The following is a 27616-nucleotide window of genomic DNA, read 5'->3' as shown; positions in this document are numbered from 1 at the left end:
GGAGAGGAGAGGAGAGGAGAGGAGAGGAGAGGAGAGGAGAGGAGAGGGAAAAGAAAAGAGAGAGAGAGAAAGAAAGAAAGAGGAGGAAGGAGGGAGGGAGGGAAAAAGGAAGGAAGGAAGGAAGGAAGGAAGGAAGGAAGGAAGGAAGGAAGGAAGGAAGGAGAAAGAAAGAAATCAAACTAAAACAACAATAAAAAGGTATTTGCTTTGTTGACTGGCATTCTCCTTCAATTTTCTTTTACAGAGTCACACACCAGAACAATCTCTTTCGCTTGAGAAAATGTTGAATTCTATTTTGAGAGGAAGAAAAATACATCTGGCCAGCTGGCCATAAGCCATGATTATTTTTAATTATGGCTTATAACTAAAAATATTCTCCTCTAATCCCTCAACTGTTTTAGTAAATAATGGCTTAGTTCCCAGGAATTGAAAATTCCATGTTTAAAGTCCCTTGTAATGTCATTTTAGATAATGACACTTACATGTTCATATTTAGGTTTAACAAAATAATGTAAATCATCTTATAAAAATATATATACTTTTGGTTGTTTGTTTCTAAGACAGAATCTCAAAGTGAACTCCTGGACCAGGCTAGCCTTGAATTCAGAGATCCACCCGCCTCTGCCTCCTAAGTGCTGGGACTTTAAACAAAACAAAACCCTTCGTTCTAGAACTGCCAGAGCTAAAGATCTGTCTCAAAAACAAAATGTACTTTATATATGCAGATTTTACTCTAAGCCACAGTGACATTTGATAAACTATACTGAACATTATGCTGCTATACATGTTTTGAAATTATAATGTGTGGTGCTTTGCCTGCAGGTATGCACATACACGATGCACACACCATGTACAGAAACACACATACACATAAATAAAAGTTAAAAGTAAAATCATTTACAAAAATGTTATTAACTGGGCATGGTGACACACTTAATTCTAGCACTCATAAGGCAGAGGCAGAATCTCTGAGTTCAAGGCCAGCCTGGTCTACAGAGTGAATTCCAGGCCAGCCAGGACTACACAGAGAAACCCTGTCTTAAACAAGAAAGGGAGGGAAGGCGGGAGAGAAGGAGAGGGAAGAAAGGAAGGAAGGAAAGAAAGAAAAGAGAAAGAAAGAGGGAAAGAGAAAGAGAGAAAGCAAGAAAGCAAAGGAACATAGAAACAGAAAGAGAGATTATCTTTTAACTTATAAAATTTGCATCTATTAGCTACAAAGGGTGTTGTGTATGCCTTTAATCTTGGCACTCAGGAGAATCTCTGAGTCCAAGGACATTATAATCTACACATTGAGGTCCAGGACAGCTAAAGCTATATAGAGAGAGGCTATCTCAAAACAACAAAATTTTGCATTTATTTATTTTGTGGGTGGGTGGGACACACAAGTACTACAGTACAAATGTAAACATAAGAAGACAATTTGAAGGAGTGTCTTCTTTCTTTTCACCATGTAGGTTTCAGAAATAGAACTCAGGGTTGTCAGGCTGGAGAGATGGCTCAGAGGTTAAGAACACTGGCTGTTCTTCCAAAGGTTTTTGACTTCAATTCCCAGCAACCACATGGTGACTCATAACCATCTATACTGACATCTGCTGCCCTCTTCTGAAGTGCAAGCAGAATACTGTGTGTGTGTGTGTGTGTGTGTGTGTATGTGTGTGTGTGTGTTTGTGTCTGTATTAATCTAAAAAAAAAAAAACAAACAAAAACTCAGAATTGTCAAGAATGGTGTTTTCACCTGCTAGGCCATTTCCAAAGTTTAAAAATTATCACAAACCTTTATCTGAGCCTGTTAAACAAGACCATGAAAAGAACTTGCCTAGTATGTACAAGGTCCTAGGCTCAAAAAAAAAAAAAAAAAAAAAAAAAAAAAATCAGAAAGAAAAAAGGTCCCCAATTCTGCACAAGCACGCTCTTGCACTCCACTATAACATGACAAGTACCTGATGCTGAGGACATCCATCCGTTGTTTCCTCTTTCCTACATCTATTTACTGACTTAGTGTGGAAGAGAGGGTAGCAAGTCAAGGTGCTTGCTACCAAGCCTGATGACGTGGGATTGATCCCTGTGACCCAGGTGGTGAAAGCACTGATTCCTGGAAGTTGTCCTGACCTTCACATGCATGTACACAGCCATGTAGCACACACATAAAAGTCCTCTTGCCACAAGATTCTAACTGTCAAGTATCAGTACAGACAGCACAGCACAGACTGTGGCAGCAGAAAAATATTAGGTCTTCATGGTTGCTGCAGACTTTAAAACACTCTAAATGGCATAGGAGGCAAGAATTCTACCACTAAGCTGAAGACGATAGCACATGCCTGCAGTTCCAGCTGATGGAACTGAAGGATCAGGAAGGAGTTTACAGCTAGCCTCCAATCCACAGGCAGTTCCAGGACAGCCCTGGGCTATGTGAGATCCTGTCTCAAAAGCAGACAAAAAAACCTTCTCTGTACAAGTTGGTTTTCCCCCTCTTCCCTGGCAATAGCAAGGGCAATCAGCTACAGGTGACAATTAAAAGTACCGAAACTGAAGATGCCTGTGTAACAAGTGTGTGTACTTACAGGCAGTTTGGTGAAAGCTGGGTTGGTGACATGCTTCCCAAAGGCATCTTCTTGGAACTGAAGAAGCTGCACCACCAGTCCAGCCAGCGTTTTATTGGTAGGAGCATCTGCATGAACATACTACAAGATAAAGACAAGAACTCAAAACCTGGTGCAGCTAATGCTGGAGAGAAAGCTACCTTATTTCCTAATACCTACTAAGTAACAGCACTGCACCAAATTTTAGGTGTATGAAGCATTCTCCACTGTAAACAATCATAAAAACCATACCTGCACATATTTAAAGGCAGAAAATGTATGCTGAAGAGATGGCATATAAAACTAAATGCTGCTTCCAGCACCCACATGGCAGTCAGGAAAGATCTCTAACTACAGCCCCGGGAGATTCCATGCCCTCTCCTGACCTGAGGATGACAGGCATGCATGTGGCACAGACATACGTGCAGAAAAAGTACTTATAAACACCCATAAAGAAAAAGACAAACCAACTGGAGAGATGCTTCAGTGGTTAAGACCACTAACTGCTCTTCCAAAGGACCCAGGTTCAATTCCCAGCACCTACTGGAAACTTACAACTGTCTGTAACTACAGCTCCAGAAGGTTCCACACCCTCACACAGACAGACATCCAGATAAAACACCAATGCACATAAAATAAAAATAAATCATTTAAAAAAAAAAGAAGAAAAATCAATGGTAGAGACAGGAAGTCGTTTCTAATTAGTAAATTAAATATAAGACCTTTGATAGAGATGAAAAGATGGCTCAGCACTTAAGAGCATGGCGCATGGCTGCTCTTCCAGAGTATGTATCCAGGTTTGAGTCCCAGCACTCATCAGCTCAAAACCATGTCACCTCCAGTTTCAGATGATCCAAGGCCCTCTTCTGGCTTATATGGACATCAGGCAAACTTTGGTACAAAGACACGCATGCAGGCAAAAGACCCACACATATAAACTAAAAATTAATTTTTTGAGCCCACTATTCAAAACTCTAGAATTAGAAGAAGTTGACCATTCCGGGCCACAAAGAGAATTCTGGGGCTTCTGACTACAGTGATTTGGGGTTTTGTGGTCTTCTGAAGTAAAGTCTTTTGTAGGCCAGGCAGGGCTCAAAAGAAAAGAGACCTGCAATGTCTCAGTTGTTTCATATTGATTTCTGAGATTTAAATGTCTGTTCTGGTGCTGGAGACAGCTCAGCAGATAATAATCCTTGCTGATCTTCCAGAGGACCTGAGTTCAGAATCCCAGCACCCATAGCATGCATCTTATCTCCAGTTCCAAGGAAATAGGGGCCCTCTTCTGGCCTCTGTGAACACCCACATGCAGATCACACACACAAAGAAATAAATCTTTAAATGTACATCGTCTAAATACACTGTTAAATGCAATAGAAACTCGCAGTGAACCAGTGCTCAGAAGACAGGTGGGCATATCTGAGTTTGAGGCCAGGCCAGTCTACTGAGTTTCAGGACAGCCAGATCTACATACTTAGACCTTATTTCTAAAACAAATGAGGGAGAACACAGAGGGCAAAGGTTAGTGTACACCAAGCAGAAATAAGTCAACTCTATTTCTGACTAAAATTAACAGTGTATTGCCAAAGGAACCAAGATCCTGTCAAACACCAACAGGCTTCGATAAGCTGCAGACACTAAATGAAATGGTTCAGACTAATCTGTCCTTTTTTTTTTTTTTTTTAAGTTTTTTTGAGACAAGGTCTCATATTAGTGGTCCAGGCTTGCCTTGAGCTTCAAACTCCCTACATAACAGAAGACGACCTCAAACTTCTGATCTTCATGGTTACACATCCCAAAGGATTGCAGCTGTGAGTCACCATGCCTGGTTTTCACATGGTGCTGGGGTTCAAGCTTGGGACATAACCCATGCTAATCAAACACTACAAAACGATTTAAATCCCCAGGTCCTAGTTTAATTTTTCATTCATTCAACAAACACTTAATAAACAAGTAGTAATGAGGCAGTTAAATGTCAACTATGATCCAGAACACAAGGGTTGCATCTTCCGGCTTGCAGATCTCAACACCAATTCTGGATCCTCGAAGGGGTAAACACAATTGTTTGAGAGAGGTAGAGGAAGTACTCTGGCTGTTTCACTGCATCGATATTTACTGCAGGTGTTAGTGGGGCCGGTGAGGTGGATACACACCGGTAAAGGCACAGGTCGCCAAGACTGATAACCTAAGTTTGATCCCTGGACCTATAATGGTGTTTGGAGAGAATCAATTCTCTTGACATCCACACAGGAGCAGAGTGCACCCTCCAAAATAAATAGGTGAAAAAAAAATTTAAAGTATTAACAAAGGGTTAACTCACAACTTTGTAAAACAACTCAGCAGATTTTGCATTCGAAAGAGAAACACGGATTTCTTAAAAAATATGTAAACATTACAAATAGATGTTATAAACTGAGGCCATTAACTCTTGTACTTACATCTTTATACATGACCAAAAGTGCAATGAAATGGAAAACCATCACTTTTAATAGTCCTGTATCAATCCTATAATGCACGGTTGAAACCGGCATTTATTAATTCCCAAGGCCAATCACCCAAGGTCCCTTAGCGAATCCACACTGGGTAGCAAGCCCTTAGTTACCTAAACACTTAGAAGCTGGTCTCTAAACAAAACTTCAAGCTACTTTTACTACGCTGGGTTCAGTCTTTTGAACGCTCTTTGTTCACACACCTAAGGCGGCTAACAAAAGACCAGGGACACACGCCCTGCGGCTCTGCCCAGCTCCACCTGCTTCTGCACAGAAGAACCAACGAGCTGGGGGGGGCTTCCTGCGCGAGCGCTCGGCCCGGGACAGCCCGCCACCAGGGCCCGGTCGCCGCGTGCCCGGAGCCGCCCGCGGGGGCGTGGCGAGCGCGGAGCCGGCCTTTGTTGTCCCTCGTGGCGCGCGCGGGGGGAGGGGCGGCCGGAGGCTCGCGAAGCCGACAGCCACCACCAGCCCCCGTCGCGTGGCTCCTCGGTCCCCAAGGGCGCGCGCGAACCCACCTTCTTGTAGTGCTTGCCCAGCCAGACTCGCACCGAATCCAGCTGGGACACCGTGTCCGGGCTCTCCCAAAACTTGCTGGCCGGGCCCCCGTCCTTCCTCCGGTACACGGCCAGGCCGGAGGCCGCCGCCGCACCCCCTGCACCCACGGCGCCTGCTGCCGCTCCCGAACCTCCGCCCGCGGTCGCGGCCATGGTCACCGTCCGTCGTCTCCACCGCCCGACCTGGCCCTCGCGGCCTTTCCCGTTCGCACCCGCGCGCGCAGACACCTCCTCCTCCTCCTCCTAGTCCCGCCCAGCCAACCCTCTTCCGGCCCCGAGGCTTGGCCACGCCCCTTCTGGGCGCCGCAGCTGTAACGGACAGGCCGTGCGAGCGGGCGGACGCATGCGCAGCACGCCGCCAGCCGGCTACAGGAGCCGCTGCCCGCCTCTTCCGTCCGCCTCTCACCGCTGAGCCGCGGCTCTTCCTACGCTTTGCATCTGATTCTCCCCGGCTTCCTGCGTTCGTTCGTTAGGCGGTCAACAACCACGAGGAAGTATCGCTACTTGAGAAACCCACCTAGGGTGTGCAGTGCGGGCCTAAGGGCCCACCCCGACTGCTGTTCTGCAGTTCCTCGCCTGCCGGCAGTCCTGCTACACCCGGAGGCCGCTTAGGCCTTTGGAAACCTGCACCCAAGCCCCAGACTTGCGTGGAGGTTCGGCTTCACACCCTTCGGACGCTCAGTAAAGTCTCTCGAACCACATCAGCTGGTTTCTGCCTGCTGGGCCTAGTACCAGCTACCCGTGCGACCTCGACGTTATCTTCCCCTGTGACATTCGCACGCCAGGCACTCTCAAATCCATCACTTAAAAAAGTATTCCAGAAAACCAGTCCCTGAGTGAAGAGCTGATCACACCCACCCTATGCCTTCTTCGTAGTTCTCTCCACAACCTGGTGTTTTTTATTATTCACAGGTATATCCTCGGCGTTGGGAACAGAACTTTTTCTCCACACACATTCAGTAATACTTGATTAATGAATGAATGGTCTATATGAAGACTGAATTTAAATCGTAAACGGTGTGACTGGCTGTATTGGAAACGGAAACATACTTCTGGAGTTCCAAGTGAGGAAGTCTGATAAGTTCTTCGACCTTTAAAAAAATGACAAATAGAGGCGGTCTGGAGGTGGTGGCGCATGCCTTAAACCCAGTACTCAGGAGGTAGAGGCGGGCGGTTTTCCGAGTTCCAGGCTAGCCTGTGCTACACAGAGAAACCCTGTCTGGACAAAGACTAGAGGGGGAAAAAGTAAATAGAATGTAATCAGAAAGGACAGGTCACTCGAGACAAGGAACTGAAGCAAAGGCCCTGAACGTCAGAGTCCTTCGGTGAAGGACTCTTCGAGGTGCTCTGACAGAACTTTACTATAAGATGTGGGAAGCAAGCTTTGAGGAAATGACGTGGTGAGGTGTATACTTTAGGAAGATGGCCGGTAATCACAGCACTGGTGATGCTGCATGCATGAGTTGGGAGGATTGTTGCAAGTGAACAGGAAATCATCTGTCTCTGGCTATGGATTTGGCTCAGCTCTTGAAAGCCTGGCAACCTGAATTGGAAACCCAGAACCCACAGAAAGGTGAAAGGAAATTCTTCACACAGTTATCCCTTGACCTGCCAACTCTGCACTCTCACACACCTACATAACCCATACCTAATTCTTTTGAAAATGAAGCAGGGCAAAGCTGGGTGGTGGCACATGCCTTTGAACCCAGGACTCAGGAGGTGTCTTGAGTCCCAAGACTACACAGAGACCCTGTCTCAACAACAACAAAATGAAGCAGGGCTTTGAAATGACTCGGTGGGCAATGTTGAGACTCAGGACCTGAGTTCAGTCTGAAACCCGGATAATGGCCAGAGAGAGAACCAACCAACCAGCCTGTTGTTCTCTGATCTCCACAGGCAGCCTGGGTGACATGCTTGTCATGGCACAATCACCCCCACACATAAGCAATGTAAATTTAAAAAATGTAATTAAAAGTTCTTTTAAAAAGAAAGAAAAAAATGGATTATGAGGAACTGGAGAGATGGCTCAGGTTAAGAGCGCTGGCTGCTCTTCCAGAGGTCTTGTTCAATTCCCAGCAACCACATGGTGGCTCACAACCATTTATGGTGAGATCTGATGCCCTCTTCTGGCTTGCAGATGTATATGTGGACAGAACATTGTTTAAATAAAGCTTTAAAAAGAAAAGTATGAGGCCCGAGAAATGGCTCAGAAAGGCCCTGAGTTCAATTTCCAGCAACCATATATGGTGGCTCACAATCTATAATGTGATCTGGCGCCTTCTGGCCTGCAGGTGCACATGCAGACAGAACACTGTATACATGGTAAATCTTTTAAAAAATGGATTATGCTCCTTAAGAGGCAAACTCTAGACTACTAGCTGGTGTTTGTGAAGCACTATGTACCTCTGAACCATGATTTTTTACTAAGCACACCTTTGATACTGCAGATAAGAAAAATGCATCTTGGACAAAATAGAAAAGCAATCATAGGTTAAAAAACTAGTGCCAGGTGGTAGAGTCTGGTTTTTTTTTTTGTATAAGTGGTTTGCCAGGCAGCGGTGGTGGTGGTGCACACTTTTCTTTAATCCTAGCTCTCAGGAGGCAGAGGCAGGTGGATCTCTTGAGTTCAAGACCAGCCTGGTCTACATAGTGAGTTCTAGCCAGGCTACACAAAAAAACCCTGTCTCAAAAAAAAAAAAAAAAAAAACACACACACACACACACACAACAAAAAAAATGCAGTTTCCAAGGCTGGTTTAAAAAAATTAAAGTAGAGAACAACTTTTGAAAGTTCTCATATCCTCTGACCTCTCCACAACACAAAACTAAAAATAATTTTGAGGCAAGAACTTGCTATGGCCAAGATTGGCCTGAAATATGATCTAACCCAGGCTTGTCTTGAACTCATATTATCTCCACCTCTCCATGGCTGGGATTACAGGTATAACCCGCCACTCCAAGCTAGAAATCAAATGTTTGTATGTTATATATTTATATTGGAATGTCCCGTTGTTTTCCATAAACATGAACAATTGCTAAGTGTGAAAAAATTAAAATGCCCAGTGTAGTGGCAAATGCCTTTGATCCCTGCACTCAGAAGCAGAGACAAGCAGATCTCTGTGCATTTGAGTACATTCTGTTTACAAAGTGAATAGAAAGTCAGGGCTATGTAGAGACTCTTGTCGCATAAAACCAAACCAACCAACCAATCAAGCCAAACCAAAAACAACAAAAAAGCACATACACAAAGTGCTATGACATAGTGGCTCAGTCCTTTATTTTATTTGGTTTTTCAAGACACGATTTCTTTGTGTAGCCTTGGCTGTCCTGGACTTACTTCATAGACCAGGCTGGCCTTGAACTCATAGACATCCACCTCACTCTGCCTTTCTGAGTGCTAGGATTAAAGGCTTGTGATACCACTGCCCAGCAAATTTTGGGTTTTGTTTGGTCGGGTTTTAGTTTTTTTCCAGACAGGGTTTTTCTGTGTAGCATTTGCTCTCCTGGACTTCCTTATAGACCAGGCTAGCCTTGAGCTCACAGAGATACACCTGCCCCTGACTCCTCAGTGCTGGGATTAAGAGGCATGGGATACCTCTGCCACCTGGATTAGTCCTTCAATCCAGCACTAGGACACAGGCAGGCAGATCTGGTGGCCAGCCTGAAGTGAGATCCTATCTTAATACAAAGGGGCTGCACAGATGGCTCAGCAGTTAGTCCGCTGGGTGTTCTACCAGAGGACCTGGTTCAATTCCTAGCATTAAATGGTGGCTTATAATTATCTGTAACTCCAGTTTCAGGGGATCTGATGTCCTCTTCTGATCTGCACCGTGCATACTTGGTGCACATACACGCAGGCAAAACACCCATATACATATACATACATACATACATATATATATATATATATATGTACACATACATATATATACATGTATATATGGGAAAGCAGAGACCTTGTTATACCGAGCTGTAACCCCAGTTACCCAAGAGGCTAAAGCAAGAGGATTGGAAAAAAAAAAAAAAGTTGGAGTACAGCTTGGGCCACACAGTGAGTCCAAGGTTAATTGGAGAAATTACTACAACCCTGTGTTCAAATATGTGTGGTAGGAAGAGGTAAGGCAGGAAGATTATTGAAATAAAGTTCAAGACCAGCTTTGGCTACATGGTGATACCCAGGCTAACTGGTTGAAACAAAGAAACAAAAACAGAAGAAATAATTAAGTAAAAGGGGGGGGGGGCAGTGTAGAGAGATGGTTCAGTGGCTAAAAGCTCTTGCTCTCAAATCTGATGACCTGAGTCCCCATGTGGTAGGACAGACCGACTCCCACAAGTTGGCCTCTAACTTCCACACAAATGTTACAGCACACATACCAACATACATGCAGGTTCATGTGGCTTCACATGCACAATTTACACACAAATGTAATGAAATATATTTTCTAAGAAGCAAAAGAGTATTGTGGCACGTCTGTAATCCCAGCACTGGAGAATTAGAGGCACAAAAACGAGGAGTTGAAGGCCAACCTAAGGTACATAGCTAGTTTAAGGACAACCTAGGCTATGTGAGACCCCAGGGAGAGGTTGCAAGGTGCCTACCTGGGCACAGTGTTGTGTTGAGAGCACAGCATGAAGGTTTGTGCCCACAGATCTCCAGAGAAACCAGGAGTGTTACGCACAGAGGATCGTCTTTCCAATGGGAAAAATATAAAACCTGTTCTTCCATCCAGAAAGCTGGTAACGGCAGTGATTAATAGCTTGGTGATCTGCGTTACTTATTGTGCCAGGCCATATCAAACACCTTCAGGAGGGACTGGATGTGGCTAGTTCTTAATGATCCTTACAGGTAGGGGTTCCCCGAGCTCCCACAACCAGGACCAGAGCTGACTAATAGACCAAATGACCTCTCTGCTATCTGTATGACTAAGACCAGACCAGACCCTTAAGCTAATTCAGGTAGCCCATCTCTAGAATCCATCTTCTTAGAGGAAATGACATGTACTAAGAGTTGAGGTTCACTGTAATTATGCTTCCTTGTGCACTGGGATTACATTATACCAAGAAATCTTTTCTTCAAATTTTACTATTCAAATGTATTGGGAATACATCACCTGGTACCAGACTCCCTGAAGTCTTGACCCTGCCCGACTATCAATCTGAACCTAAGTTTTCATTCTTACCTCTTTCCAATTTGCTTCCCTGTCTACTGTGACCATCTGCAGGGTCCCCCTCAGTATTATTATACCTCTATAATCCAAGTACTAGGAAGGCTGAGGATAAATGTCTGTGGGTCCAAGTTCAGCTTGAGCTGCATATATGGTAAAACCTTGTCTCAGGGCTGGAGAAATGACACAGTGGTGAAGAATGCTTGTTGCTCCTACAGAGACCCAGGTTCAATTCCCAGCATCCACATGGTGACTTACAATCATCCACAACTCCAGTTCCAGGGGTCCAATGCCCTCTTCTAACCTCCTTGAGCACCAAGCATATGGCACACATAAGGCAGGCAAGCAAATTCCTAAAATAGAATAAATCTAAAAAATAAAACCTTTCTACCTAGGTGGTGGGGGTGCACACCTTTGATCCCAGCACACAGGAAGCAGAGGTGGGTGGATCTCTGTGATTTCGAGGCCAGCCTGGTATACAGATCAAGTTCCAGGACAACCAGGGCTACATAGAGAAACCCTATGTCAAAACAACAACAAAAACAAAAAAACCCACACACACAAAAAAACCTCTGTCTCAGCCATCTTCCATAAAAGAGACAAATTTCGAAAATAAATAGTAATTTGAGGACAAGATAGCAAAGTACATGATAAATACTGTACCTGTATCTGTATATCATTTTAAAACAAAGATACTAGAGGGGTACAGTTCCGCACACCTGTAAACCCAGCACTCAGGAGGCAGAGGCAAGAGGATAGCCATGAGTTCAAGGCCAGCCTGATGTACAAAGTGAGTCCAGGATAGCCAAGACTACACAGAGAAACCCTATCTCCAAATACCAAACCAAACCAAACCAACAACAACAACAAACCAAAACGAGAGACTACCAGTGAGATGACTACATGAGTAACGTTGCTGATAACCTAAGTTCGATTTCTACAATCCACATAGAAGAGAACTGATTTCTGGAAATTTAATTAGATCCCCACATGCATGTCATGTCGTGAAGGTACATACCTACATATTTACACACTCAAGAAAAGAAAAAGATATTTACAGCCCTTAAAACACTCTGTTCCAGCTGGGTGTGGAGGCACACACCTGTAGTCCCAGCACTCTGGGAGGCAGAGGCAGAGGCAGGGGGATCTCCGTGAGTTCAAGGCCAGCTTGGTCTACAAAGTGAGTCCAGGACAGCCAAGGCTACACAGAGAAACCCTGTCTCAGAGAAAAATAAATCTTTTAAAAAACCAATCTACTCCCTCACATGCATATCATGTATATACACAAAAACCATGAAATTTAAAACTAAAATTATTGAAAATGACCCCTAGATGGAATTGTTACTTCTTTAAAAACAAAACAACGAAAAAAGGGGGGGCAGGGTTGGAGAGATGGCTCAGTAGTTAAAAGTACCTACTGCTCTTTTAGGGGACCAGGAGACTAGGGTTCAGTGGTCAGCACTGAATACTGAGTGGCTTATAGCTGCCTTTAGCTTCAGGCCAAAGGGTCCAATGTCCTCTTCTGGACTTTACAGGACTCTGTATGTCCAAGATGAGCATACACTCACTCAGGTATATACATATATAATTATGAAATTCAAAAATAAGAAATTATTTAAATTACTTAAGAAAAGGAGCAGCAGCAGCAGCTAGGTGAATGTTTCTCCTTGATCCCAGCAGAGGGAGGCAGAGGCTGGTACATCTCTGTGAGGTGAGTTCAAGCCTGGTCTACAGAGCTAGCTCCATAAAATCCAGGGGTACACAGAGAAACCTTGTTTGAAAAAAGCAAAAACGAGCTGGGTGAGGTGGCACTTGCTTTTAAATCAGCACTTTGAAGGCAGACCCACAAGGATCTGAGTTTGAAGCCAGCCTGATCTACAAAGTGAGTTCCAAGATAGCCAGGGCTACACAGAGAAACCCTGTCTTGAAAAACAAAAAATAAACAAAACGAAAAAAAAAAAAAAAAAACAAAAGGAGAGAGAGAGAGAAAGAGGAGATTCGATCTGAACAAAGCACAAAAGCACAAGCCCTTGAGTCATAAGAATAATAAACACTGCTTTTATCCTTCAGTCAGTAGAAGAACTGCATTCCACAAATGGAACCAACTATTAATTGCTTCTCCAGCTTTTCAGCTAAGTTCAAGTACATAACCAAACACTGTCTAGACAGGCTGGTCAATGAGTACCCTCAATGAATGGTTGATAAACATTGAAACTTAAACCTTTTTATTCATTCAGATCAGATTATTTTTATTTTTTAAAGAAGTTTCTATTTTGTTGTTGTTTTTAAAATTTATTTCTTTATTTTACATGAGTGCTCTATCTGCACATTCACCTGCAAGACAGAAGAGGGCATCAGATCCCAGTATAGATGGTTGTGAGCCACAATGTGGTTGCTGGGAATTGAACTCAGGACCTCTGGAAGAGCAGACAATGCTCTTAACCTCTGAGCCATCTCCTCAGCCCCCCCATTTTTTGGTTTTGGTATGTTTGAAAAGGGGTTTCTCTGTGTAGTCCTGTATCTTGGAACTTGCTGTGTAGACCAGGCTGGCCTCAGACTCGAGCTCCTCTTCCTGCCCCTGCCTACAAACTGCTGGGACTAAAGGTGTACATCACCACCTCCACAGATATTTTTTATACACATTTTGTTATTGAGACTGGCTCAAATTCCTCACTCAAGTGATTCACTCATTTTAGCCTTTGAAGTAGCTGCTACTACTATAGGCAAATCATTACCATGTTTTGCTCATAAAAACCTGGGTTTTTTGTTTACTAGTTGGTTAGTTATCTATGTGCATGTACACAATATGTGTGTTGGCATGAATGTCATGGCATACATGTAGAAGACAACTCTGTGGTGTTGGTTTTCCCTTTCCACCTTCACATGGGTTTCAGGGATTGAATTCAGGTCATAAGGACTTTTTTGAAAGTGTCAGTATCCTGAGTCATCCCACTGGCTTATAGATATGGTTTGATACATTAATGTCCTCTTGAACAGCTTATCATTTTTACCATGTTTTGTTACTTGTTTCTTTTGTCTCCTCTACTATATCTTATTAAATTATGTCCTTTCTTATTTTAAAAAATTGTGTGTGTGCATGAAGTATCTGCCATGGTGTGCATGTGGACGTAGAGGACAACCCTGTAGAGTTGGTTCTCTCCTTCCACTTTTTCATGTGTCCCAGGGATTAAACTCAGGTCACCAGAAATGCACAGCAAGAACAATTACCCACTGAGCTTTGAATTCGAGGACAGCCTAGACTGCACAGTGAGATGTTATGTGGAGGAAAAAAAGTGATACCTAGTAGGCAGAGTTTGAAATAATCCAAGGAAAACTGCCCTAGATTTTGACCTCCTTATGGACAGAATGCTTTTTGTGGTTAAGCATCCTTGTACTTGAATGAACTCAGGTTGTTCCCACTATATCAGAAACTAAGGCATCAGGACACTTTCCCATGTGTGAACTAATAAAGGGTCAGAATCACCACACCTGACTTCCTTATAACATCACTTACATTATGGGTTTTGTAGTACTTATTATCTTCTTTGTCTTTTACAGAGTATCAATGGAAGAAATACCTTAAAAGAGAGAATTAAACACCTTACTCCTATGACTATGTCACCAACCTCATCTTACGAAAAATGCACGTGTGGGGGCTGGAGAGCTGGCTCAGAGGTTAAGAGCACTGGCTGTTGTTCCAAAGGTCCTGAGTTCAATTCCCAGCAACTACATGGTGGCTCACAACCATCTATAATGAGATCCGGTACCCTCTTCTGGCATGCAGGCAGAATACTACATAAATAACAAATACATAAATAAATCTTTTAAAAACTGCATGTGTGTACTATTGTACACATTGTTTATGTGGGCAGGATTTGGGGTCTGGTTTTCTCCTTGCACCATGTGAGTTTTAAGGACAAAACGCAGGTTGCCAGGGTTGACAGCCAGCTTTTACTTGTTCAGCCATCTCATTACCCTTATTTAATTCATGGTGCTCCCTGCTTTGAGGCAACTCACTCTCTTTTGAGTATTTTTTTTTAAATTTATTTATTTATTACTTATATATGATTCTGTCTGCCTGTACATGTGAAGGGCAGAATGAGGCACGGATCTCATTCTAGATGGTTGTGAGTCACCATGTGGTTGCTGGGAATTGAACTCAGGACCTTTGGAAGAACAGGCCAGTGTGCTTAACCCCTGAGCCATCTCTCCAGCCCCTCTTTTGAGTATTTAACTAAACTCCTGCTTAAACCATATGTGACTCAATTTTGTTTATTGAGACATGGTCTCCTTACATAGTCCTGAAACTCACCATGAGCTCAGACATCCCCTTGCCTCTGCCTCCTGAGTGCTGAGATCAAAGGTGTGTGACACTACGCTGGATAATTTTCTTACCCTCGATGTTCTACAGTTTCCTAACACTGAGCCCAGATGATTATTCATTTTCAACTGTCCTGCTTGTCACTTACCATTCAGGTCTTTTCTGAGTACGTGTCTTTTTTGTTTTGAACGTATTCAAGCACCATGTTAAATCCAGTATTAGTGAAAAAAAAAATCCTATTTTTTTGAAAACAGTGTCTTATGATATCGCCGAGTTATGCATCTAGAAATAAGCAGAGGTAATTTGGGATTCACATCCCATAAAGTAACAGTCTGAGGGAGTGGGAGCACTGCTCTCATGCAGTATAGTTAACTGGGCATGAAAGCCAGGTGGGGAACTCTGTGGCAAACACTCAGTTTTGAAAGCTGTCATGTTAAAGGCATGCGGACCAGAGAGATGGTTCAGCGGGGAACTTGTGGCATATGTATATCCCCCCCCATCATGTATGTACATTATAATCAATAGGTTTTTTTTAATGTATACAATGTTCTGCCTGCATGCACACCTGAACACCAGAAGAGGGCACCAGATCTCATTATAGATGGTTGTGAGCCATCATGTGGTTGCTGGGAATTGAACTCTGGACCTCTGGAAGTGCAAGCAGTGCTCTTAACCTCTGAGCCATCTCTCCAGCCCATAATAATAGTTTTTGAAAATACAAATAGGCTGCCTTCCAGATGCTGTTCTGGATCTGTCAGCACCACACGCACAGCAGCTGGGCTGTGTCCATGACATTTTAGCAAAGAGCAAGTGGCTGTTTCTACAATCAGTTTTCAGAAACCAGTAAGCACTGAGAATGTTTTACAGCCTGACATTTCATGGGGGTGGGGCAGGCAAGATGTTACTCATCTTTAATTCCAGCACCAGGGAGGCAGAAGTAAGGTGTACCACATCCCACTCAGCTTGGGCTCTGAAACCCTGGCTTCAGGCAGGGAAGAAATGAAGATAGACACACAGACATAGGCACAGGGAAGCTGGGATGAGGTGGGCTTCTGGACCCCCATCATGTTTATTAGGTAGAGCATAGGGGGATGGGTTGGCTGGTCTTGGTAGGACGTCTCTATGAACAAGCAGTTGTAACCACACGGGGGAAGCTGTAGTTGCTGTAGTTTGCACATACTCACACTTGGACCCTTGAGGAAAGCTTTGCCAGTTCCCAAGCTTCACTTTGGCACTTCCGTGGGGCTGAGGCTTTGGAGTCCTTGCCTATGTCAATAGTACACATTTACTCAGAGCTTCTTCCATTCCCTATACAGGTAGTTCTCTTAAGTTCAAGGTCACTCTGGTCTCCAATATAATGATAACCTGTCTCAAAAAAAAAGGGTAGGGAGCTCGGGAATGTTTAGCCTAGCGATAAAACGCACTTAAGCGGCTTAACTAAGATGCTCGGGCTAATCTCTGGTCTGAAAATAAAGTAGGATGGTGGAGGAAAGAGGCAGGTGTGATGATGCCTGTAGTCTCACCAGCCCTCAGTTCTTAAGAGTCTGGTAGTGGGGCTGGAGAGATGGTTCATTGGTTAAGAGCACTGTCTGCTCTTCCAGAGTCCGGAGATCAATTCTCAGCAACCACATGGTGACTCACAACCATCTATATTGGAATCTGATGCTCTTTTCTGGCATCCATGTGTACATTCAGATAAGAGCGCTCATACACTAAATAAGTAAATAAAATTTTTTAAAAGTTCGGTAGTGTAGTTCAGTAATAAAGTGGATGCTGAAGGACACCACAAATAAATAAAATACAAACTTACAATTATTTCTGTGTGTGTGTGTGCACCACAGCATCACCTACGTAGAGAGCAAAGGTACTTTATCAATTTGGTTCTTTTCTTCTGCTATGTGGGCTCTGGTGATTGTTTTGCTGGCCCATTTTTAATTTTGTGGTTTTTCGAGAAAGGGTTTCTCTGTGTAGACTTGGCTGTCCTGGACTCACTTTTGTAGACCAGGCTGACCTCAAACTCACAGAAATCCACCTGCCTCTGCCTCCCAGAGTGCTGGGATTACAGGCATGCACCATTGTGCTCAGCTAATACTTGTCTTTTTTTTTTTTTTTTAACATTTATTATGTGTATGAGCATTGTGCTTGCCTTTACCAATATATACGATGTATAGGCAGCACCGATGGAATTGGAGCTACAGAGGGTTGTTAGCTTTGATGTAAATGCTAGGAATTGAACCTGGGTCTTCCAGAAGAGCAAGTGCTCTTAACTGCTGAGCTATCTCTCCAGCACCCTCTCCCTGCTTTGTTGAGACTGTGCTCTCTATGTAGCCCAGGCTGGCCTCAAACTTGTAGCAAACGAGGGTTGAACCACTACCCCATTCAGAAACTTTTCTCTAAATCCTGCACATTTATTCAACCTGATGGCCACAGTGAACTATTGTTTTGTTTTGTTCTTGACAATTTGACACAAGCTAGAGCCATATGGTTAGAGAGAAGCATAACTGAAAAACTGCCCTCACCAGACTGACTTATAACAAGCATTTTTTTTTTTTTTTTTTTTTAATGATTGATGTGGGCAGTGTGGAGGTTTTGAAAGAGTGCCTCCCCTGGGGGAATATGGAGCTCTGGGTTGTACAACTTATATGAGCAAGCCATGAGAATTAAGCCAGTAAGCAACGGTTCCTCCATGGCTTTTGCTTCAGTTCCTGACCAGACTTCACTCAGTGGCAGATTGTGACCTATAAGATGAAAAAAATCTTTCATCCCCAAGCGCTTTTGGTCATGGTATTTTTACAATAGCAAACCTAAGACAATGGCAGATCCACAACAGCCTAACTCCAGCTCCAAGAGATCTGACGGCATGTCACCTGGCACACACCCACACTCATACACACAATACTTTTGTTGGTTTGTCTCTTTTTAAGTACGAGCTGTGGTACTAGTTCTCCAAATACCACGAAAGGGCGCATCCTGAAATACTGTACCTACAGCTGTGAACGACTGAGCGATGCCACTGAGTTTCCTCTACTGAAGGCAGATTCCACTGAACCCATGCTTCATTCTGATCAGAGCATAAGCATGAAAATCCCCTTTCCTCATCCTTGAGCGATGCCGTGGCCTAGGCTCGCAGTCGCCCCTCTCTCCCCCCCCCCCCCCCCAACCCCTACAAGCCATCAGCAAGCGCTACCCTGTCCTTTCCCTGGTATAGTTTGTCTCTGTGAAGCAATATCGCTCACCTCCCTAAAAGTGCGGAAGGCCGAGGGGAGACGCAGGAAAGAAAAGACACAACACAGAGCTGCGGCTGGGAATAGTGAGACAAACCAGAGGTGGCCATCCGTCCCCAGCTCCCACCGGCTCCCACGGAATAGGCCGCGCGGGTCCCCGGCCGCTCCGCCGGAAGTCCCGCCTGTGTCTGGGGATACAGCCGCGCGTCCTCCGGCCAGTGCCCGGGTACAGGCTCAGACTGGCCATCTCGCGCCGTGAACTCAGCACTACAGCCTAGGAAGCAGAACGCCTCGCGAGCCCCTAAGAAGCGGCACCCACACAGGAGGCCAGGCGAAAGGCGCAGGGCGAGTAGCGCCGGGGCCGCAGGCGGGACTTCCGCCTCGGGACCCGGAAGGGACTGCGCCGTCGCTGGTGGGAGTTGTAGTCCGGCTGTGGTTGGGGGGGCCCGCGGCTCATGCGCCGTGCACCGAGGCTTGTTTCACATCTGTAACAACAGGTGAATTGGGGTTTTTATTCTACCCTTTCGCGCCCCTTGAAGCAGCCTGACACGGTCGGGGGTGGTCTGCGCGAGGAGGGGTCCCGGGTCCGGCCGGCGGCTTGGCGGAGAGTGGGAAGGAGTAGCTGGCGAGCCTGAGGAGCAGGCCGGGCATCCTAGGCCTGCCCGGGAAGCTGGCCGGGCCGAGCCGTGGGCAGCCAGGCCTCGGCCTGCCGTTGCCATGGAGCCGGGGCGGGGCGGGGGCCAGACCGGTCCGCCGGGGCGGGCCTCGCTGCCAGGGGTTCCGAGGAGGCCGAGAGAGGCGGCTTCATTGGCGCGACGACGCCTTCGCCTCAGGGGATGCTCGGTTTTCCCTAGGCTGGGCCTGGAGGAAGTCTCCGGAGTGCCCCGAGACCTTTGTCTGCCCCTCCTTCCACTGTGCGGTCTGGACCGTTCCTCCAAGAGGAGGCCTAATGCATTTTTTTTACTCCTCTGGATTGCCCCTTTTGCACCGACCTTGTCTGTGGGGGAGCCTAAGGGGTGAGGTGTTCTTTGTTTGCTGGTGCTTGACTTGTCCCATTTTGCAGAGGAAGACCTAATGCATGGTGGGTTCTTTGTTTGCAGTGGAGTCCCAGGAGTCCTCAAAATCCTCAAGCTAAGAGTACAGCGTCAACACTCTTTTTAGATAGTCCTTGTGTAAACAACATTGGTCATTTAATTTCGACTTTCCAATGCAGAGACTGTTCACTTTACAACCCCAGTTCCTGGGTGTTTGCCATGCACTGTAGCAGGTAGACTGCAGCAATCTGGTTGCAAGGTCTCAACCTGGTTTTGGATGCAACCTACTGGCCAGAATGAAATTATACATTATCTGATGATTTCCCTTGCGGTTTCTTGGAAGGCAGTGACTCCACTGCCATGTGCCATGCAAGGCTTGACTACATCTTATAATTTACACTTAAATCCCAGAGTCTTGACACTTCCAGGTGGGAAGACCCTTTCCTGATTTTATATACCTATGTATACATGTATGTAAAATATTGTGTATATATGTACACCGTATATACATATATGCATGTAATTATTTAGATTTATAATAATGCTTTTTACTTGTACATTTATATATTCTTTGCCAAAGTTTATATCTATGTAAGCCTACTCCACCCGACTCCCAAAGATCATAACTTTCCAAGTATTTTCATTTATGAAGCTATATGTAGTCCGAAATTTTATCAGCTTTTGGACTGTGCTTGTCCTGAATCATGAATGAACATGATACATTGAGATTACAGGTTGATATGTAAGAAAAGTAGTGTAATATGAACATGTAAAACCATGATGTTCTTATTCCATTCTTTCCTGATGCTATGGGATCCTGGGTAAGTTGTATGTCTGCCCTTCAGTTTCCTCTGGGAAAGAAGATTCTTCCCAGGGGAGTTGCAGGGATTATATGAGGTCAAGTCTATGGACGTTTATTGTAAACTGTGAAAATGTATTTGAGATTATTATGATTGTAATTTTCCCAGTCTGGAAGTGTCATTTTAGATAAATTGATATTATAGATATTATGGGATTAGAAAAGTGAATGAGGGTTTGCTCTGGGCTTGGAGAACACATTTTCTTATGGATGCTCTGTGGGAAATTTCACATTTAGTTGGTCTAGGACAGGTTGGGGACCCATTGAGTGAGGCTATCATATAAAAAACTTGTTAATGTTAGTAAGTTGATTTATATGATGGTACAGTTTTGTCTCTCAGGGGGATTGCCACTCCAGTGACCTTACATTATATTTTCTAGGAGGAGGCCCAGCCTCGTGATGAGGAATAGCAAGGAGAGAATTCAACTCCAGTTCAAAAGCCTGCAAAATCTGGGCCCCTCCCTGCTTTTATAAGGTAAGGTGACTTTGCCCTGCTTATAGAGCAGTGGTGTGAATTTGCACAGCCACGCCTTAAAGCATGTGGTTGGTTCCATTTGTGGTCCTCTTAGGAGTATCGTTCATTATTATTGGTTCGGAGCCATCACATAGTCAGTCTACTAGAAGTTGTGTTTCCTCATAGAAGAAATTTGACATATTAGAATTTATATGTCTCTATAAATTTTATTAGAGTCATTCTAGTATTTTAAAAAACGTTACCGCAACACAAGGGAAGCATGTTTCTTTTGGAGCTCTGTGAAATGTTCTAGAACATGATAAAGTGAGATGATTTAATATCTTTTTTTTTTTTTCCGAGAGAGAGGGTTTCTCTGTGTAGCCTTGGCTGTCCTAGACTCACTTTTATAGACTGGGTTGACCTTAAACTCACAGAGATCCACCTGCGTCTGTCTACTGACTGCTGGGTTTACAGGCGTGTGCCACCATACCTGACTGGTTTGATATCATGAATGTCATATTTTTTGAGATGAGACAGGATAAGACTGTAGTAGATGAAACTTGATTGGCAAAGAGAGGATCCAGCTTACGTGAGTAAGTGGCTGATATTATATTTAAGTATTCTCTCTTGACTGCACGTATCTTACTGGCTGAAATTTGCAGCATCCCTGGGGGAGAGGCGGTCGTGCTATGAATTTGAAAGATTAGGCCTTTCACTCCCCTCATCCCCACAAGTTGAAAATGAAAGGGAATAGCAGTCAGGAACCTCCTACTCTCCTACCAATGTTGGACATTAACCTAATGTGCAAAACATTACATAGATGTGTAAATTTAAATATAGTAATCCAGGAGTGCTATTACTAAAAAAGATCTCTTAAGTACAAGTTTGAGTATTTTACAAAACAATATTACTAAATTATGAGTCTTACTTTTTCCTGTAATCTCTAGATAGAGTCCCCAGTTAAATGAATTAATAAAAGATAGGCATTGTGGTACACGCTTATAATTCCTTCATTTGGGAGGTGGATGCAGGAGGATCAGAGTTCAGAAAAATGAAGCAAATAAATAAAAAATTAGAGGAAAAAATGTACTAATAAGTAGAATGTGTTAAAATAGTGCATACCTGTAATCCCAGTGCTCAGTGAGCTGAAATAGGAGGTCATGTCCCTGCCTCAGGAGAATAAAAGAAAAGCATCAAGGCTTCTAGCCAGTAGCTGTGGTATTTATAATTTCTTATTAATAATACAATTGACAGTTATTACTTAGAAATTTATCATTCATTTTATAGGGACTCCACCATAAAATAAATTTTAATTCTGAAACTTTAATATGGTTACTTTTTGATATTGTCAGTCAACTCTCATTCCAAAGGGCTCAGCTAGTTTTTTGAAAGCCCAATAGCCCAGTTTGTCCTAAGTCCTCAGTCATTTTTCCTGAGGCCACTTGCAATAGGAGGTACATACGGAACTTAGTTTCTTCTTGGAAAGTCCAAGAAAATCTGCCAGTGCTGTAACTGGGTAGTCCCTGCATGTCTTGACACATGTCTATTGCTTTCTGTTTAACAGGCTTAGGGAGTTTAAGAACAGCAACGAGAAGAAAGCTGTCAGGTAGAAAGCAGCAAGCAGACAGGGTTTCTCTGTGTAGCCTTGGCTAGAACTAGCTCTGTAGACCAGGCTGGCCTCAGACTCCCAGAGACCCTCCAGCCTTTGACTTCCGAGTGCTGGGATTAAAGGCAGGTGCTTCGGATTCTTAAGCCTGGGGAGCAGCTGTGGGGCTCACTGGTTCATAGCTTCATTTCCTTTTTCTTTTGGCTAATGTCTTGTGTTCTTGTACCCTTGCAGTCTTTGCAGATTCTTGAACCAGGAATAGTAATCAACATTCATGGCCTTTTGACCCTCCTTCTCAGGATTCCAGCTTTCTCTCCTGGCCAGAAATGTTCAGCCTGGACTCATTCAGAAAAGGTAAGAATGGACTCTACATGTGATTCCAAGCCTCCACGTGACTGGCCACTGTGAAGGCTGTGAGCTCCTGCCCTTTGCAGTCCTCTAACCCTCTCAGGGTAATTTCCCAAAACCTTTACCTTGCCTACCTTCGCTCAGAACCCGCCTTGCCTCTTGTCCTGGCTTTGTGCATGCTTCCTCCCTTCTCTCCAAATGCTCCTTCCTGCTTATCCATTGCTTATCAAAATCCTTCCTGGTTTCCTTTTTCCTTTTTCGTCTGTGTGTGTATGTGTGTGTGTGTGTGTGTGTGTCTGTCTGTCTGTCTGCCTGCCTGCCTGTGTCTGTGTCTGTGTGTATATAGCCCTGTCTTGGAGCTAGGTAGTGATGGGATTAAAGGTGTGTGACACCACTACTGACCAAAATGTTCAAATTGTATTTATTTATTTGTGTATGTGTGTGTATAAAAACTGAACAAGGCTCTCATCTTTGTGTGTTTTACAAATAAATTAGAACCAGAACAGAATTTCCTTCGCTGTTGATTAAGTAGATCCTCCCAGTTGTCTGTGCTTTGTGCTATGTTGATAGAGGCTGGGAACCTCTAGCCAAGTGGTGACCTGTGTGATCTACTGAATGGAGCCAGGTGGAGGGCCAGTGTACCAGGACTGTGAACAGCTTCTTCTTGCCTCTATGAAGACATGAGTATCTTCAGTCACTCTGTTTTCACAGAGGCTGAAAAAGTTGACCTTTTTTTGAGATAGAGCAAGTACTAAGAAGAGAAAGATGGAAATGGAGATTAGTGTAGACAAAGCATAAATTTTTGAGTTGAAAACCTAGTGGCATTTATATATGTCTTTTCAGTAACCTCTGGGTTTTGTTATCTACTGAGCTATAAAAAGTGGGTGACCTGAGTTCTTTTGTGGGAGGGATTTCTGAAAGCACAGGTTTTGTGAAGAAAGGAAGAGCCTGGTATTATTTAACACTTCTTATTTTGAGAGTCCCACAGCTCAGACGGGCCTCAAACTCACTATACAGGCATGGATATCTCGAACTCTCCATCCTCCTGCTACCACATCCAGTTTATGCAGTGCTAGGGATGGATCCTAGAGCTTTGTGCATGCTAGGCAAGCACTCTACCAACTGAGCTATACTCTCAGCCATTCTTTGACATTCTTACAGGCTGGGCCCCAGTTAGAGAGCACTGGGGCAAATTGTCTTTACAAGGAGTTGCTTGGGCTGGGTGTTTAGTACATGTCTTTAATCCTAGTAGTTGGGAGGCTGAGTTCAAGGCCAACCTTGGTCCATTTAGTGAGTTCCAAGGACAGACAGGGCTAAACAGAGAAACTCTGTCAAAACAGAAAGAATTAATTTGTCTTGACTTTCTAGACCAAGGTTTGAGGAGTACTTTTTTTTTGGGGGGGGGTTGTTTTATTTTTTGAGATAGTTTCTATGTAGCCCTGGGTGTCCTGGAATTCACTCTGTAGACAGGCTGACTTTGAACTTGGAGATCCACCTGCCTCTGCCTCCCCGAGTGCTGGAATTAAAAGTGACATTCTTAGTGCTGTTTTGTAGAACTCAGTGTGGCCTTAACAGAAAACCTGGCTCTAGATTTCTGGTTCACATGACTGTCTTATACTCACTGGCTGCCTAGAGGTCTTCGGTGGATGTCTGAGCCTCTCTGTGCTCTACTTCCTTATTATTAAGGTGGGTGAAGTCAGCACCTTTCTGACAGGATCTCAAGGATCAGATGCGTTAGTACAGTAAAGACCTTCGAGCAGGGCCTAACCCCTGCAAATAAACAGTCCGAGTTATCATTAAGTAACTGTAGGATATAATATGGTCTAATTTTGGATCTTGCTTTCTAAGAAAGGGAGTATTATGTATTTACCAATAATATTTTGTTTTGTTCTGTTCTGTTTTATTTTATGTTGAAACAGTGTCTTGATAGGTAGCTCAGACTGGCCTTGAACTCCCTGTGCTGTGGCCCCGACTGGTATTCCACTCTCTGAGAACATCCTGCCCTTTCTTGCATACTGAAAATCCGATTTCTTGGCTGTATTGTCACCAAAGTCAGGACACAGACACCAAGCTCAGTCTTACGTAGTTAGTACAACACTTTTAAAAAACATTGGATCAGGGGCTGGGGAGATGGTTGAATGTGTAAAAGTATATGGTGCATGGGCTTGATGGCCTGGGTTTGCACCCACATAAAAGTTGGGTGAGTTGTCCTCTGACCTCCACATACACTGTAGCATGTGTGTACCCAGAGAAAACACAAATATGCCATACCTTAAAACAAACAAAAATCAGGGCTGGAGAGATGGCTCAGAAATTAAGAGCACTGTCAGCTCTTGCAGAGGTCCTGAGTTCAATTCCCAGCACCCACATGATGACTCACCACCATCTATAGTGAGATCTGGCGCCCTCTGCTGTTATATAGGCACACATGCAGTCAGAACACTGTAAACATAGTAAATAAATAAATCTTAAAAAAATAAAAGTACTGGATTAAAGTCCACAAAAAGTTGGGCTGTGGTGATACAATCCTTTAATCCCACTACTTGGGAGGCAGAGAAAGTCGGATCTCTGTGAGTTCAAGGCAAGGCCAGAACTCAACAGAGTGAGTTCCAGGACAACCAGAGCTACACAGAGAAACCTTGTCTAGAAAAAGAAGCAAACGAAAATCTATAAACAAAGCAGTGTGTCAATAACAAGAATTCACATTTCCTCCAGCCATATATCAGAAGAGTTTGGGTGACATTGTAGCACCCCAACAACTTCTTATCAGTTGTTGAACACCCTCATGAGATAATAGCCATCCAGTCATTTACCTACACTTCACTACATGAAACATCTTTAAATTGTATATTTATGCGCACACGTGGTATGTGCGCTAGCCACTGTATTCATGTGGAGTCAGAGAGTAACTTACAGAGGCTGGTTTTTCCTTTTATTATGTAAGTCCTGGGAATCAAACTTAAGTCATCGGGCTTGATAGCAGGCGCCTTTACCCACTGAGCTATCTCATCAGCTCATCTCCAACCTTTGGCTTTATTTTGTATTTAATGTGTAGTATCCCTGAATGTGAGTGAGGACTCTTTTTAGATAAGAATGGAGAAGCGGAAGTTGAGCCAATCATTTCCTACCTTACCCTTAAGGCCAAGCAGAAATTTAATTCAAAATTAAACCTTAATCTAGAAGAGCCTACCAGCATTTCAGGTGTAACACTGTAAAAACTACATACCTCAAGCATCTTAAGGCTTATTGAAGTTATATGAAGTTCTCACTTGGCGAATACAGGCCTTGTACAAGTGCAAGTCCGAGGACCAGAAATCACTTGTGCATGGGAAGATGCTTTGGGCTACCGAGGCAGGCAACTAGTATGGTCCTAAGAATGTACCGGGAACATTCTGATGACAACAGGGTTGCTGAGGCAGCTCTGAGCTGCTGCTGCTGCTGCTGCTTAATTTTACTTCATGTCTCTTGAAAATTTGAAGCTTCGTATAAAAGTCATTTGTGGCCCAAGTCTGGTGGCTCATGCCTTTAATCCCAGCATTTGGGAAGCAGAGGCAGGTGGATATTTGTGAGTTCCAGGCCAGTTGTGGCTATATACTGAGATTCTTTCTCAACCACAATAGGTAATATGTGTTTGAAAAGATGACTCCATAGGTAAAGGCCTACAAAGGGTGCACACCTGAGTCTGAGCCTTGGAACCTGTGGTGGAAGGAAAGAACTGACTCCAGAGAGTTCTCTGACTTCCACATGCACATCATGGCATGCAATACAGACACACACATTAATAGATGTCAAACTTTTTAAAATATAATTTGTAGGTCTCTGTTATGTAGCACTTAGTCTCCTAAATGAAACATTTGGAGTGACAAGTTGTTCATTTTAACATTTTTTTCCTGGGTATCACAAAAATTTATTTAGCAAAAGTTTCATATGAAAATATACATGACCCAGTTCTACATCACAGTCAAATAGGCCCTTTAGGGAGGGCTGTGAGCACCTCTGCTGAACAGACATTGTTTGGACTCTTCCGGCTTCTAACATGCTGGTGCTGTCTGCTCGTATGACCACCGTTCCGATGTTATTCTGTTACCCACGAGTCGCCATCTCCACACACTCATCAGTCACAAGATTCATGAAGGGATCAAAGCCCCCTGTATTCCTTGTACATGTCTGCCACCATTTAATTTTAATGATAACTTCTTGTCCATTAATTCTTCAGTTCAGGAGGGTGGGCCTTACACATGGTGACTCCTCAGTGGGTTCCACACATCGATCGGGGAAGGGGTGTGCAGCCTCATTTTAACATTTTAAGTTATAGTTTTATTTACTTTTGTGCGTACTGTGGCACACTTGTAGAGGTCAGAGTCAGTTCTCTCTTTCTGCCGTGTGAATATGGGGATTGAACTCAGGTTATCTGGTTTGGCGACAGACACTGAGCCATCTCACCAGGCCCTAGTTGTTCACTTTTAGAAAGAGAATGAATTATATTATAGTAAGTGTAGATCCTGCTTTTTAGCTCTGAGGCTACACCCCAGTTATTGATTATTCAACTGTCTTGCCCTATTCTGAGAGGGAAAAAATAATAAGATTTGGTGACTAAGGCAATTATCTAGGGGATCTAGAGCAAACGGCTGTATTGTTTTTAAGATTTGTATTTTACATGCATTAGTGTTCTACCTGCATGTATGTCTGTGTATGGGTATCAGATCCTCTGGGAGTTACAGATAGTGTGAGCTGCCATGAGGGTGCTGGGACTTGAACATGAGAGCAGCCAGTGCTCTTTTTCCTCTGCCTCTCAAGATTACAGGGGTAAGCCACTGTCTGGCTGGTGGTTTGGTGGTGTTGTTTTGGTTTTAGGTTTTGTGTTTGGTTTGGTTTTTTCTTTGGTTGGGATTCTGTTTGTTTGTTTCTTCCTTTCTTCCTTCCTTCTTTTTCCTTCCTTCCTTCCTTCCTTTCCCTTCCTTCCTTCCTTTCTTTCCCTTCCTTCCT

At 43.9% G+C, this 27616-nt stretch overlaps 3 protein-coding genes, 1 non-coding gene and 1 pseudogene across 6 annotated transcripts in view; 2 read left to right on the top strand and 3 right to left on the bottom strand.

Moving 5' to 3' along the window:
* Smarcc1 (SWI/SNF related, matrix associated, actin dependent regulator of chromatin subfamily c member 1) overlaps positions 1–5870 on the bottom strand; it is a 108588-nt gene extending 102718 nt beyond the window's left edge. For all 3 annotated transcript variants that reach the window (XM_055601532.1, XM_055601533.1, XM_055601534.1), the window contains exons 1-2: positions 5581–5870; positions 2562–2681 (exon numbers count right to left, since the gene is read on the bottom strand). In XM_055601532.1, the coding sequence (XP_055457507.1) occupies positions 2562–2681; positions 5581–5772 (312 nt within the window). In that variant the 5' untranslated portion in view covers positions 5773–5870. The remainder of the gene's footprint in view (positions 1–2561; positions 2682–5580) is intronic.
* A 9974-nt stretch (positions 5871–15844) lies between these two features.
* LOC129672411 (small nucleolar RNA SNORA43) lies at positions 15845–15982 on the top strand. The gene has a single exon (XR_008719497.1). It is a non-coding gene; the product is annotated as a small nucleolar RNA SNORA43 (small nucleolar RNA).
* Positions 15983–16140: 158 nt separating this feature from the next.
* Positions 16141–19048, bottom strand: LOC129672243 (uncharacterized). The gene is made up of 3 exons (XM_055601539.1): positions 18850–19048; positions 18342–18759; positions 16141–16371 (listed from the first exon to the last, which is right to left on the bottom strand). The coding sequence occupies exons 1-3, from the start codon at positions 19046–19048 to the stop codon at positions 16329–16331; spliced, it is 660 nt and encodes a 219-aa protein (XP_055457514.1). The 3' UTR covers positions 16141–16328.
* Positions 18738–27616, top strand: part of Dhx30 (DExH-box helicase 30) — a 30611-nt gene continuing 21732 nt past the window's right edge. Inside the window, exons 1-3 of the mRNA XM_055601634.1 lie at positions 18738–18826; positions 20603–20697; positions 22517–22636. Coding sequence (XP_055457609.1) covers positions 22609–22636 — 28 coding nt within the window. The 5' untranslated portion in view covers positions 18738–18826; positions 20603–20697; positions 22517–22608. The remainder of the gene's footprint in view (positions 18827–20602; positions 20698–22516; positions 22637–27616) is intronic.
* LOC129672347 (small nuclear ribonucleoprotein G-like) lies at positions 24365–26870 on the bottom strand (annotated as a pseudogene).

This window comes from Psammomys obesus, unplaced genomic scaffold (assembly GCF_907164565.1).
Source record: "Psammomys obesus unplaced genomic scaffold, mPsaObe1.curated_primary_1811, whole genome shotgun sequence".
NCBI lineage: Eukaryota > Metazoa > Chordata > Mammalia > Rodentia > Muridae > Psammomys > Psammomys obesus.
The sequence above is the reverse complement of the archived record's forward strand: the minus strand, read 5'-3'. Positions and strand labels throughout refer to the sequence as shown.